Source organism: Primulina eburnea, chromosome 8 (assembly GCF_022965805.1).
Source record: "Primulina eburnea isolate SZY01 chromosome 8, ASM2296580v1, whole genome shotgun sequence".
NCBI classification, from domain to species: Eukaryota; Viridiplantae; Streptophyta; class Magnoliopsida; order Lamiales; family Gesneriaceae; genus Primulina; species Primulina eburnea.
Window position 1 is genome coordinate 6118516 of NC_133108.1, and position 14302 is coordinate 6132817.

The 14302-nt window shown below is 30.0% G+C and overlaps 2 protein-coding genes across 2 annotated transcripts; both read left to right on the forward strand.

The window, feature by feature from the left end:
• On the forward strand, window positions 1-2241 carry LOC140838729 (GDSL esterase/lipase At1g29660-like). The gene is made up of 5 exons (XM_073205247.1): window positions 1-352; window positions 805-929; window positions 1016-1261; window positions 1453-1708; window positions 1804-2241. Exons 1-5 carry the CDS (start codon window positions 100-102, stop codon window positions 2025-2027), a joined length of 1104 nt encoding a protein of 367 aa, XP_073061348.1. The 5' UTR covers window positions 1-99; the 3' UTR covers window positions 2028-2241.
• An 8018-nt stretch (window positions 2242-10259) lies between these two features.
• LOC140838730 (GDSL esterase/lipase At1g29660-like) lies at window positions 10260-13025 on the forward strand. Its single transcript, XM_073205248.1, has 5 exons — window positions 10260-10585; window positions 10675-10799; window positions 11393-11635; window positions 11803-12034; window positions 12701-13025. Exons 1-5 carry the CDS (start codon window positions 10333-10335, stop codon window positions 12910-12912), a joined length of 1065 nt encoding a protein of 354 aa, XP_073061349.1. The 5' UTR covers window positions 10260-10332; the 3' UTR covers window positions 12913-13025.
• Window positions 13026-14302: the final 1277 nt, after the last annotated feature.

Genomic DNA, 14302 nt, shown 5'->3' on the forward strand with positions numbered 1-14302 from the left:
TGCCTTAACTTACAATATTCCCTTATACATATCCACTACTCTTCTAGACTCCACTTTTACTGCTGCCGTCGCATTATTTATCCTCCTTTGGATATATAAATGGCAATGCGTTGTGGGTTTTTGAGATGGGTGGTGGTGGCAGTGGCGGCGATCATGAATCTTGTGGGTAACGGGGTTACGGCGGAGCCTCAGGTGCCATGTTACTTTATATTTGGTGATTCGTTGGTGGATAATGGGAACAACAATAACATTCGGTCGTTGGCGAGAGCTAATTATTTGCCTTATGGCATTGATTTCCCCGGTGGCCCGACGGGGAGGTTCTCGAACGGTAGAACTACCGTTGATGTCGTTGGTAAGCTCCTACTTTCTTTTTTGGGTTTATTCCATTAATTCATATTTAGTCATGCATGAAAACGCAAATAACCGGACAAATAAGTCCCAAAATTTAAATAAGAAAATTATTTTATAAAAAATAAATATAATATATAAACATTATAAAAATTAAATCTTTGAATAAAATATTTCTAAAAGTAAGCAGTACATGAGAGTGGATGATTACCATTTTGCTTTAAAATTAATAAGATTTATTTATAATTTTAAAAAAATAATTTTTTCTTGATCCACAATTCCTTCTTATTTTTCAAGTGTTACACTTTGCTGACATCGGTTCTTTCTTTATCAAGTTTTGAGAAAAGAAGTAATATGACAATTTATTATAGATAAACGATTCAAATTACTATATATTTATATACATGCTAATCAATTATTAATTAATATGACTCTTGTAATTTCCAATACTCTCAGCGGAGCTACTAGGCTTTGATGACTACATTCCACCATATGCCACCGCCCGCGGCCGACAAATTCTCCAGGGGGTAAACTACGCATCCGCCGCCGCTGGAATCAGGCGAGAAACCGGTCAGCAACTGGTACGAAAATGTATTCCACGAACTCAAAAACTTGCACGCTATTAATCACTATATTAACACTAGCCTCACACTGATATAATGATCAGGGAGACCGAATAGATTTTAGTGGACAGATAAACAACTACAAGAACACAGTTTCGCAAATAGTGGACATACTCGGGGACGAAGACACGGCCGCAAATTATTTGAGCCAGTGCATATACTCCGTTGGAGTAGGCAGCAACGACTACCTCAACAACTATTTCATGCCCAACAATTACCCCACCAGCCGCCAGTACTCGCCTCAACAATATGCTCAAGTTCTCATTGAGCAATATACCGATCAGTTAAGGGTATGCATGTTTTGTCTCTGTTTCTATACAAGTTCCATCTTCTTGAACTTTTGAAACTGTTGATCAGTTCTTTTTACCGACAATCTAGTTCCGATGTTTCATAGTTGCTCTCCACAGTATTTCTTAATCTTTCTAACGAATATTCTTGACCTATTTTTTTCCTTTTCATTCGTTGGGGTTGATACATGTAGACTTTATATGACTTTGGAGCAAGGAAGTTTGCTTTGATAGGGATAGGCCAAATCGGATGCAGCCCCAATGCATTGGCACAAAACAGCCCCGACGGAGTCACGTGTGTACAAAGAATCAACAGCGCAAACCAAATGTTCAACGCCAGACTCAGGGCATTGGTCGATGACTTCAATAGCAATTCACGCGATGCTAAGTTCATCTACATCAATGCCTATGGAATTTTCCAAGACTTAATAAACAATCCAGCGGCTTTCGGTACGTTTGTACAAAGACAGAATAATTTGTTCATTTTTTTCAAGATTATGATGCAGCCAATAATACAAGTTTCTATTTCCTTATTTTTAAACCAGGATTAAGGGTGACAAATGCTGGATGCTGCGGTGTGGGGAGGAACAATGGGCAAATTACATGTCTCCCTTTCCAACCTGCATGCCCGAATAGAGATGAATATTTGTTTTGGGATGCATTTCATCCCTCCGAAGCAGCGAATATTATCATCGGGAGGAGATCATACAGTGCTCAAAGGGCATCGGATGCATATCCCACTGATATTCGCCATTTGGCTCAAGCCTAGGAACAAGGAAATAGACTATATAATATTCTTAATTTATGCATGTAGTTTGGCAAAAATGAAATGTAATATATTGTTTGCAATTGTTATATATTTAGTTTATAAGGGTTTATATATGTATTTTTTTTTTCTTTTTTTGTGCGGGATTATTTGGTATGAACTCGAAGGGTTCTAAAATAAATTTAGAGCTTATAATATATTTTGGTGTTTTTTTTTTTCTTGGACCCTTGCATTGTGGTGGCATAAAGTTGAAATTAGGCAATTTTGCAGTATCACGTTTACTTTTTTTTATTGTTATATTATCATTTTAGACGTCACGTAAATACTATGTGAAATATAAATAGTAAAACCAACAAAAAATAAAAATCTAACTTTGATGATAAAAAATAAAGATCCAACTTTGACAATTTTCGTAATTATATAGACTATGGATAAAATAAGAAGACTGACCGTGGGTGGTACTGTAATTATCTGAAATTCTAGTGGCACTTTTCTAATTAAGTGGGCGATGGGTATCGATGGATGTGTAAGGTTTCACGTGAACATAGCTACCATTATATAAGTTAGAACAAACTTTATTTTGGTCCGTGAATTATTTATCTATTTATATCGGATGATAAATTATAATGTACGTGAAAGAAATATTTTAATTTTTAATTAATTTATTTTTTTATAATAATGTGATATTAATATATGGAGTTCTGTTTTTGTTATATTAGAATTTTTTTAGAATATTGATATTTATCTCTAAATATTATATTATTATTCGAAAGAGTTTATTCATTGTTTCCATATTTGTCTAGGAATATATACAAATAATAAATTTTAGTACAAATAAAGTATATAAATTTTTTGAGTTGAAGGAGAACAGTAAAAGGTCGCAGGAAAACAGAGAATTACATAAGTGAAAAGAGCTCCGTCTAAAGCGTATCGAAATGTTGTTATGAAATGTTGATAACATTCAAATGACAATACATAATCACTGTTTTGGTTAATATGTCATTTATTCGAGAACTTCAGCTTCACGTTTGTTGCATCCGTAGTTTTAGTTATACAGTATTGATTTTTTGGATGTATTTTGCTGGGAGTTAGCGTTTATTTGTTTGGATGTATTCGAGAACTTCAGCTTCACGTATATATATATGTTTGGATGTATTTTGCTGGGAGTTAGCGTTTATTTGTTCACCAGTATTGATTTTTTGTAAACTTATATGTTTTCTAATTAATCGTTTTGTCTTGAGACACCGCACAAATATTTGTATATATTTGTGTGTGATTTATTATATCTTATTTTATTCACTAAAGTTTATTTGTGTGCTTAATTAATATATTCAAATTCATGTTGTTAACAGCTATTACAACACATGCACATAATTGATAAATATGATAAACACATTCTTAATATTTTGTATTTTTATGTAAAAAAATTCTTTCAATATGTCGTGTAGTGACGGTTTGTTTCACCTTGCCCGTGCAGGCAGTTGGCCACGACAGCAGCCACGGCGACCTTGGTGGTGATATGAGTCCCTAAAAATAGAACATGTGAAATGAAAACATGAGAATAAAGTCGAAGCCATGGTGACCAGGAAAAAAGAAAATTAACCATGGTTGGTCGAGGGTTTGAACAAATGTGGAGAAAACAAATCAATAAAGAAATTAATAAATGACAAAAATCTCACCATTCTGATGGTTTAGGTACATAATAACCAGGGCACCCACATTGGTGGGTGTTATAACACCCACCACCTCATCAAAAATCGTGAGGTCCACATGCCACATACACATTACATTAACACATCTATTCTCCCACATTCATTTTAACATTCACACTCATTATTTGTGGGTCCCGATGTCCACTCATTCATCTTACTCTTATTTTACATTAAACTAGTATTTCACCCGTGCGATGCACGGGATGATATTATTAAAAATTAGTGAAAAATGAATAGATATTTAAATCGAAAAAATATTATAATTAAAAAAATAAAAATAAAACTATTTTTTCGTTAATTTTAAAAAAAAATTATTAAATACAACGCATGTCGATTAATTTTTTTTTGCTAATAATCACTATCATATATCAAAAGTGTAGATTGTGATAGACTAAGGCAATGACATGATGCTTTCATATTTAGTATATTGATGTCGGTCACTAATCTTAATACATATTTAATTCTTTAATTTTCGAGAAGCAATATATTTTTAATTTTTTACATGTTAAAAAAAATATTTTTAAATCACATTCAATAAAATTAATGAGAAATAATTTTTTTTAAATTCAGTAATTTCGTCTAAATCTACATTCACAAGCAATTTTGTGACATGACATGTGTTCGACACATTTGAATGATAACAATAATTGTTTCATCAATATATTTATCCAAATGGGTTGTGATTTTATTTACAAAATATCTTCATAATATACACAAAAACCTATTATTTCGAAAGAAAAATGAAACATGTAATCATAAGTAAATTATGTAAAATCAGAAAAGTTATTTTATTAACATTTACTATGTGTATTCCAAAACAATATCGATAAGTTTTATAATGTATCTTCTAATAAGATATTTACCTTCTTTAGAATTGGTTTAATCATTTTTATTACGGGACATTTTATACTATCATATATACATGAACTTTATAATATAGAAGAAAATTATCACATCAGTAATACGTTATAATTAAAATTTTGTACAAATATAAAAATAATATTTTTTACTTCTCGATCATGAAAGACATACTTCAAACTTAATATTTGTTGTTCTCGTTGTTTCCATATGTACGTAGTTCATAACAACGAACAAATCTAAATTTAAACGAATATTACATCTTGGAATGATTCAACTCATATATGGTGCTAAAAAGAGGAGTCATTTCAGAATTCAATTTTGGAATAGATAAATTAAATAAGATAAATATAATAAACTTGATTTCTAATATAATATGTAATATTACATTATTTATTATTTAAAATTCAAATAACACATTCCAAAAGACAAAAATTATATATTGTATGCTTTTGATAGAATTATATAATACATAAACTCTTTCAAATTATGAAATCTCGAATGACATGCATTGGGTGTCAAACATTTCTGATTATTGATGGTAGTTTAATGTTCATTTGAAAATCTTTTGAATCTATCTCTTATAATTTTCTTATGCTCTTTTATTTGAATTTTTAAGAAGACAATTAAAGATATACAAAATACGTATGGTTTTGGAAGAAAAATTCAATGTATTAATTCTTTCAAATTGAGGTAATTTCGAAATAATATGTATCTGAGATAAAAAATTTATGATTATTAAATGGTAAATTAATGTCCATTGAAAAACTTTGATGTAGTGATAACTCTTAACACTCAGCCAAGTTTTTTTTTTTTTGAAAAATTAAATAAACTAATTAAATATCGTATTTCTTTTTTAGGAAATAATTTGGGCAGAAAATTACTTAAAATATCAAAATTTATTTTTGAATGATTTACCTCATGAATAATACTGATCATTTGTATTTTAAATTTATTTATACAGTTTTTAATTAAAATGATTGATATAATCAATATAAAAATTTTAATATAGTTTACGTTTTCGATAGAGTTTAGTTTTAATTTGAGTAAAAAAATAAAAAATATATAATACATAAATTAAATTTAAATTAATATAAATTTAATTTAATTCAAATTTGAATTAAATGAATTGATATAATCTATGTAAACAATAATTGAAGTGGTCATTTATTGCAGTACACATATCAATATTCATTATATCTCTTTCCTTTTTTAGTAATGACATTTTGGCGGAAAATTACTATTTTTGGCAAAAACTCTGCTTTTATATATAAATAGATAAATTCAATTTCAAATTTTTTAAGAAATTTAAATTATTTTTTATCATATAATAATAACAATTTGTTTTTATATATTCCATACGTAAAATAATTTAACTTTATGAGGGTCATTTACTTAAAATTAAAATTTTATTATAAACCTAAAATAAAAAGATACAACATAAAAAAGGTCAAAATACTAATTCAAGGATTGTTGTTGTATTTTGACCAAATATGTTCAACTAAGTCGGCACGAAGTTGGTGATGCACATGAATGTCACGTATTTCAGAATTTTTTTGGAGATATTCACGAAATCCTCGGTTTGAGCCCTGGACGGGTTGTGCGGGTTCGTCACCTTCATCGTTGTACCAATTTGTCACGTGAACCCCCTCATCTTCGACAATAGCGACGGAGTTTTTAAACTAAAAGTAACCACGTTTAGCGACGGTTTTGAAAATCCGTCGCCCATAGCGACGGCGTTTTTAAAACCGTCGCTAAACGTCCGGATTTTTTCACCATTCACTAAATATAAAATATAATTAAAATAACAGAAAACACGTGGGGCCCGCGTGACAGTAAATCGGCGACAGTTTCATATTTGTCACTAATTATGATTTTGAGTATCAAAAAATGTATAACAAATTTTTGTATTATTGACACATGTTTTTTCAGTTGAAAATTGATACAAAATATTAAATATGCGGTACTAATATATGATATTTTAATATAAATTAAACTCTTTCAGATAGAATATTAATATATGATATTTGAGTACACAAACAAGTATATTAAATATTGATATTTGTGTTGTTGTTCCAATCTTATATTCAAAATTTTATCTTTTGTATCACATCTAAAATAAATTTTTTTTACCGTATCATATATAGGTAATGTAGATTAATCTAAAATGATTTTGTTTGCTTTTGTAGGCATTGAATTTCCCAGAATAAAATATCTAGTAATTCTCCAAAGATTTAACATAGTTATTTGCTATCTGTGGACCATGCTTAAGAATAGCTGTCAAAATCATTTTGCTTCATTTAGAATACGTACGTATAAATAAATTAAATTGAAATAAGTTTTGAATATATTGAGATTTAAAATATTTTTACAGTTTGAATATGGTCGATGGATTCGACAACTGCATGTGGTTGGTCTTGGCCTTGTGTTAGTACTGTTTTGGTCTCATTTAACTACAATTAAATTGTTTTGTCTACTCTCGTTTCTATTTCATTTGTATGGTAGCTAGTAGTCGTTTTGTCTACTCTCGTTTCTATTTCATTTGTATGGTAGCTAGTAGTCTAGTACGAGTTATTGGGTATGACAAACGACTATACTACCCCATCTCTTTCAAGGTGATGTTCTAATATCTTCTTATCATTTTTCCCCGTCCCTCTTTCAAAAAAAGAAAACGAGGGATTTTGAACTGAAATAAATAATTGTTACGATGGAACCTTTTCTTCTACCATACATAGATTGGCCGTAAATAGACGAACAAACCATTATTCTTTTCTATTCCTTCTGTTTTATTTTTATTATCAAATCAAATGACTGCACTAAATACAGTATAATCATCCACTTTTAGGAATCATTAAATCTTATAAACGATTATTCTGCTGTATCATGGAAATTCTTTGAAAGAAAAGAATCGAATAATTTTTTGTGCTGAAACAAAATATCTCTCATTTCCCCTTCGAATACATTGTTTTTTTTTTGTTTCCAAAAAGCTCTGTTGTACTGCGCTCTCCAAGTGTGCTTGTTCCCCCCTTCCCATATTCCAAAACACAAATTACACACGAAATCAAAAGTGTTCGAGTTGGTAGAATATGTGAGTATTTGATCAATTACCAGTAGTTATATTTCTCTTATCAACGCTTTCTCAAATGATCATATTGTAGAGAATTTGTCTAGTGCAGTTTACCTAAATAACGTGATTTGTAAATTATTACGTCATGTTAAAAGTTTACCTAATGTACGGCTAAAGGTAACGGTTATGAATTTCATTTCAATAAAATACTTGAGTATGTATGTGTAATAAGAAAATTATTCTAAACACATTATTGTGTGAAAAAAATGATTAAAATTGAAAAAAATAAATTAATTAATATATATTAATTATGACAAAACAATCATGGTGTTCTTGTAGATCCTATTTCTAATGGGACACGATAATAATTGGGTTGTGGTCCTCAATTAGCTCATTAACCAGTACGATTCATCAGTTAATTACCCCACAATTTAATGCAATTAATCATTTTTTACGATTATTATAATTTAGCTTCAGAATTATAACAAATTTATTAATGAATTTTCCGATTCAATTTAAAATACTAATATGATAATATACATCAAATTTTTATTATTCAATTCAAAATGAACTCAAATAATATAAATCAAATTTTAAAGGCAAAAACTTGTGTGAGACGATCTCACGGGTCGTATTTGTGAGACAGATCTTTTATTTGGGTTATCCATGAAAAAATATTACTTTTTATGCTAAGAATATTACTTTTTATTGTGAATATGGATAGGGTTGACCCGTCTCACGGATTAATATCCGTGAGACGATCTCACATGAGACACACTCAATTTTAAAAATCAGTACAAATAATTTGAAAACTAGATTTTGCAAAAGAAAACTCGTAAATTTTGTTTTTAACTTGAAACAAATTTGTTATAATTAAGTCTCGAGCTTGATACATCATCTTAAACTCGAGTTATCGGAAAAAAAAAAACTAGTACTTAGAGTAACTAAATTGCTCGAGAATTAGGAAGTGAAGAATGCACTCTGAAAGTGTCGGTGGAGAAATATTGATTATCAATTACATCTTATATTTAGTTGAATTTTCTATGATATGGATGCAACGAATTAAACTTGGAAATGAAATCGAAATATTTCATACATTAACTAAAGTGCCGGTTGATTTCATCCTACATGTAGGAACACTACCCCGTGATAGAATTAAGGGCTCAAATTTAGCCACACATACATGTGGTCCACTAATTTTTTTTAAATCACATACGTGTGTAAATCTTGTCCATCCAAACCATGTGGAGCACTGCCCCCACATGTAGCATCAAACTTACCCTAAAATGCCTTAGAACGAATGTTGATTAGGCACGTGTTAATTAACATCCATTTTGTTTATGTATATAAATAAATTATAAAAATTATAATTTCAACCATCTTCTATTATATGATTGTGATTTCAGTCTCAATCGTAAAATTTTCAACATTTTAATAAATTTTTTTTTGCCTTCGGTCTCATGTAACACAACACATGTCGACGTCATATCAATATCACGATATCACATGGATTCTATATTAAGTAAATTCGAGAGAAAAATGACTGAAACTTAAATTGTATAATATAATATAAGATCAAATTCGTAAAAAGGTTAATATACAATATGAAAATTATAATTTACCGTGAATAAATGTGTACTGAAGGTAATCTTGTCCACAATCAATGGACATGTTATTGTCGATGATTAAATTGTTTTATTTATTACTCCTAAATTAATAAATATCGTTTTTTTAGTTGATAAATATCTGTTTTTTGTATCTCATTAATTATTTTTTATATTAACAAAAAATGTGAACTAAAATCAAATAATTAATATTATATGGGTGGATGAGTACTGGAACGAAAAATTGAAATATTATTTGGAAAGTGTATTATTATATACAATAAGATTATATTATTTGAAATTAATTTTTGATCTGTCTTGTAAAGATAATGTTATATGATTCTCGATTTAGATTAGTGATATTAGATGTAATATGAATAATATAATTTATAATAATTTTTAGAATTTTAATTAGATGTCAAATGAAATAAAAGTATATAATAATTTAATATTTTATTATTCGAGCAAAAGTCATTGCAGTCAATATCTACAAAAGCTTGCCAACAAAAAATCATAATTAATATGGACAGTGGCCTTTCTCTCTCATTCACGCCCCAATTGAATCAAGATATTATATTTAAAATAAAAATATCATGAATTTTTATTTATAAAACGTGTTAATATTAATCATATTTATAATAAAAATAATATTTTTAATATAATATTAATATTTTTTAATATATGATCCAAATAAAAAAATATATATCCCATAAAATTTATTCGTTAAATCGTCTCATACAAAATTTTGTGAAATTTATATATATGCACACGTAAGATAAATGGTTATATAAATAATTTTTATATTATATAAATTATTTCAAAAAGAGAATCCTTATATAAAAAATTAATGAGCCAAAAAAAAAAAAAAATAGTGAACTCTAAACTCTACCATTCAAAAATTGCAATCTTAACTCTGGAAGCAATTATCCAGCTCAAAAGTACTTTAAAAAAACTATTTATATATAGGAACCCGCAGAGCTTTGCGATATACGCCATTCCTTGTTTCATATACAATTCGGCAACTTTCTTTGCTTGGGATTGGGATCTTCACCATATAACTAATTAATATGAAATACCATCCGGAGATTTTTGTACCAATATTAATAATATTATCTCTGTTTTCACAATGGGAGCAGCAGCAGGTGCTTGCTGAGCCACAGGTTCCATGCTTCTTCATTTTCGGAGACTCCATAGTCGACAATGGCAACAACAATTTCCGACAGACGACATCCAGGGCCGATTTCTTGCCTTACGGGATTGATTTTCCCGGGGGGCCGACGGGTAGATTCTCCAATGGACGAAACATCGCAGATATCCTTGGTTTGTACTTTGCACTCAAATTTAGTGATGTAGTCAGAGTTGGTGTCGACGTTTATTTCATCCCTTTTTTTCCAAATTTGTTTTGACAGCTGAATTGTTGGGGTTTGAGAAACACATTCCGCGATATGCAAATGCTACGAACGAAGATTTCGTCGGAGGAGTGAATTACGGGTCGGGCGGAGCAGGAATTCTTGATGAAACTGGAACAACACTTGTAAGCTAGCACTGTCTCCCCTCTTAATTTCTAAAAAGGGCGAAGCTGACTTTTCTTGTCATGTTTCTGCATGCGCTGTCTTGTTATACACCACGTGTTATAATATATATATATATATATATATATATATAATGTATTTACACGTTTTGTAAAGTGTCAGTAATATATAGACTTATTTTAGTATCCTTCCAATTTTATTACACTTCAAACTCATCGTTAGAATCGTCAAACGGGTCAATCCATCATTTTGTTTTTATGATTTTTTTTAAAATCTAGATAAACGGAAATAAAAGAATGAAATATGTATCCTCTTTATAAATTAAATAGAATTGGGATGAAATTATATTGAGAGCTCAAAAAGATCAATTAGTTTACGGAGTGGTGTTTTGTGAGACGTTCTCACGAGACGAGTCAACATCTACCAATATTCACAATAAAAATTAATAATTTTTCATGAATGACTCAAACAAAAAATCTGTCTCACAAAATACAATTTATGAGATCCTCTCACAGAAGTTTTTGTCTAATTTACAAAACATCAGCTTTGGCAAATCGCTTAACCGGTTCATATTTATTGTTTGTTTGTAATTGAGGGTGACGTGATAAGTTACAACGAGCAACTATCAAATCATAAGGGGACAGTTCGGCGCCTGGCCGAGTTACTCGGCGGTAGGCTTGCGGCGAGACGACATTTAAGGAAGTGCATATATTACGTCGGACTGGGAAACAACGATTACCTCCTCAACTACTTTCCCAAATTCTACTCCTCCAGTGCCCCATACAACCCACAAAACTTTACTTCACTTCTCATTGCCCAATACTCGAAGCAGCTTCGTGTAAGTACTCTCTCTCTCTCTCTCGCACCCATTATTTGCATTTTGAACTTATTTTTAAAGAAACTCAATCCTATATAATTAAGTAAAAGAATAGTGAATTCGAGCCGGAATCGAAAATGTTCAATATTCGACTCAAATGTTGATCTTAGAACCACAAAATTCTGCAGAAATTGTACAGGTACGGGGCAAGAAAAGTTGCGATGTTTGGAACGGGCGTTTTAGGCTGTGTGCCACTACAAATTACGAAATACGGCGGCACGGACAGCTCCGGTTGCGTCGGAACCATTAACGAAGTCTCGTCGTTATTCAACCAAAAGCTTAAACGTCTTATTAGCGACCTCAACAATCGTCTCGTTGATGCAACTTTCATTTATACCAACGACACAGTCACTTCGTATGGTATGATTATAAATGTTTTATATATTATATTATAATATCAATGTTTTATATATAATATAAATAGGAATTCGTTTCAAGAAAAAAATTAGTGAGAAAAACTCTGGGAGTTTTAATTTAGGTGATAAAGCAAGATATAACACAAATAATATTTTTGTATTTTTAAGAACTTTAACAGATCGATGTATATTTTTGAAAAGTAACTAATTTTAAGGAAACTTTTTTTTAAAAATAATTTTAAGGAAACTAAATTACGAGTGTGATTGAGGTTTAAAAATATTTTTAATACGATTTTTTAAAAAAAATAAAACAATAAAAATATTTTTGTCCCGATCAACGTGATAATTATTAGAAAAACTAATTATTTTGAACTAATGCATTCAATAAAATTGATGACAGTTCAATTTTGGTTAATTATTTTTTATTTCATTATATATAAATATAATTATTTTTCCTAGTTTGCATGTATGTGTGTATTTTTATACGTGTATAATGCATGGTTTACATCAGGGAAAAATGAAAAATAAAAGCAAATAATTGAATGATGACTATAGATTTGTCTTTGAGTCAGTTACATTTATTTTTCTCGGAATGTTTTCTTAATTTAACATTGCTTTATGATAACTATGATCAGTGATCAAAATTATAGATATCGCACGCAAATTTCAGGAAATATTACGAATTTGACCGATCCATGTTGCAATGTATCGACTAGCGACGGCGCGTGTATTGCCGGAACGGTCCCGTGTAACAACAGAGAGGAGCATTTTTTCTGGGATGCAGTTCACCCCTCGGAAGCTGCCACCATGATAACTGGGAAAGTTGCATACATTAGCATGTCTCCGTTGTATAGCACCACTGATCTTATTCAAACATGGTGAGAATATGAAATGGCCGGAGGCCCCTGTAATAATAAAGAATGTCGTATTTGAATTGTATTTAGTTCTTTTTTCTGTCCCAATTGAATAAAATTTGTTGTGAATTTAAATAATAACTGTTTATCTTTGGCTTTGAAAAAGAAGAAAAATTCCCACCAAACATATTGTTACATTTCATTTTTCATAAAAATAAGGGCAGGTTTTTAAAGAAAAAATTGATCAGTTTTAGCGATCAAATTTAATTAATATTATTGTGGGATAGCTGTACGATTATCCCATAGTCAAAATGCGATAAATACAGTTCTGTTCTGTCTCTCGATATACGTATAGTTTCCGAGGGTTAAGGATATAAATTATATCCAGCTGAACTAATTGTTAACAAAACCTCCTTGGAGGATAAGAATATCTTGTTAAAAAATTTTACATCTTTCGTCATATAACTTATCAATTTTTATTTCCAAGCGAGGTGGCAGCAAGATGGTTTTTGCTACACATGATTTGTTCAGTGTGATCTATCTGATCAACATGATTTGCATACTACTGCGTCGAACCTTTGAATTTACCTACATCACACCAAAAATAACGGCTGTGTTAAAAAAAAAGGCATTTTGTTGGGATTAAAAAAACCTCTTGCTCCAATATTTTTAAAAAAAAAATTAAAAGAATGACCCTTCCCGCCGCTCTGCTTGGATTGGAGGATTACCACAGCAAAACTTTTCTTTTATTTTTGTTAAATATTTGAAAAAAAATGCTAAAAATAAAATATACATGAGTTAGGTCTCACATAATTCAAGGTGCTTCACTGTACATACCGTTTACCTTAAATCGTAGTTTCCACGAGGTAAGGACAAAAACTCATTGGATGATCACAATATTAAATAATTAACTGTACTGAACTCATAATGCATTTGTAATTTAGATCCATCAATGGAATTCAATTTGGCCTAATATTTTTTTTTTATACTAGGTTAAATTGATCTCTGGGCCCATTTAGCTTTATTGGTGTGAGGGAATTATTTATTTAGCCGATATTCACTTTTTTAGTGTTAGTATTATTGTATGTGTATGGCTTGATGTTTGTTGCTTTTATCGAAAGTTATAACTATTTGTAATAGTATTACTCAAATATTTAAAACCGTATAGCTGTTCAAACGTCATGTTTCGATTGTTTTACTCAACAGTGAAAATTATTTGACTCATCAATCTCCTTCTAAAAAATTGTAATTCTTGCAATAAATGAGAATCGAACTTGTGATATTGAATTTGATTAATAAAAGGACTAAGTGTTTTCGTTTTATCAAAAATTATAGTTGATAATAACGGTTGCAACTCAAATATTTTAAAATGTTCATCGGCTCAAACGTCATGTTTCGATTAAAATGTAGACATAAAA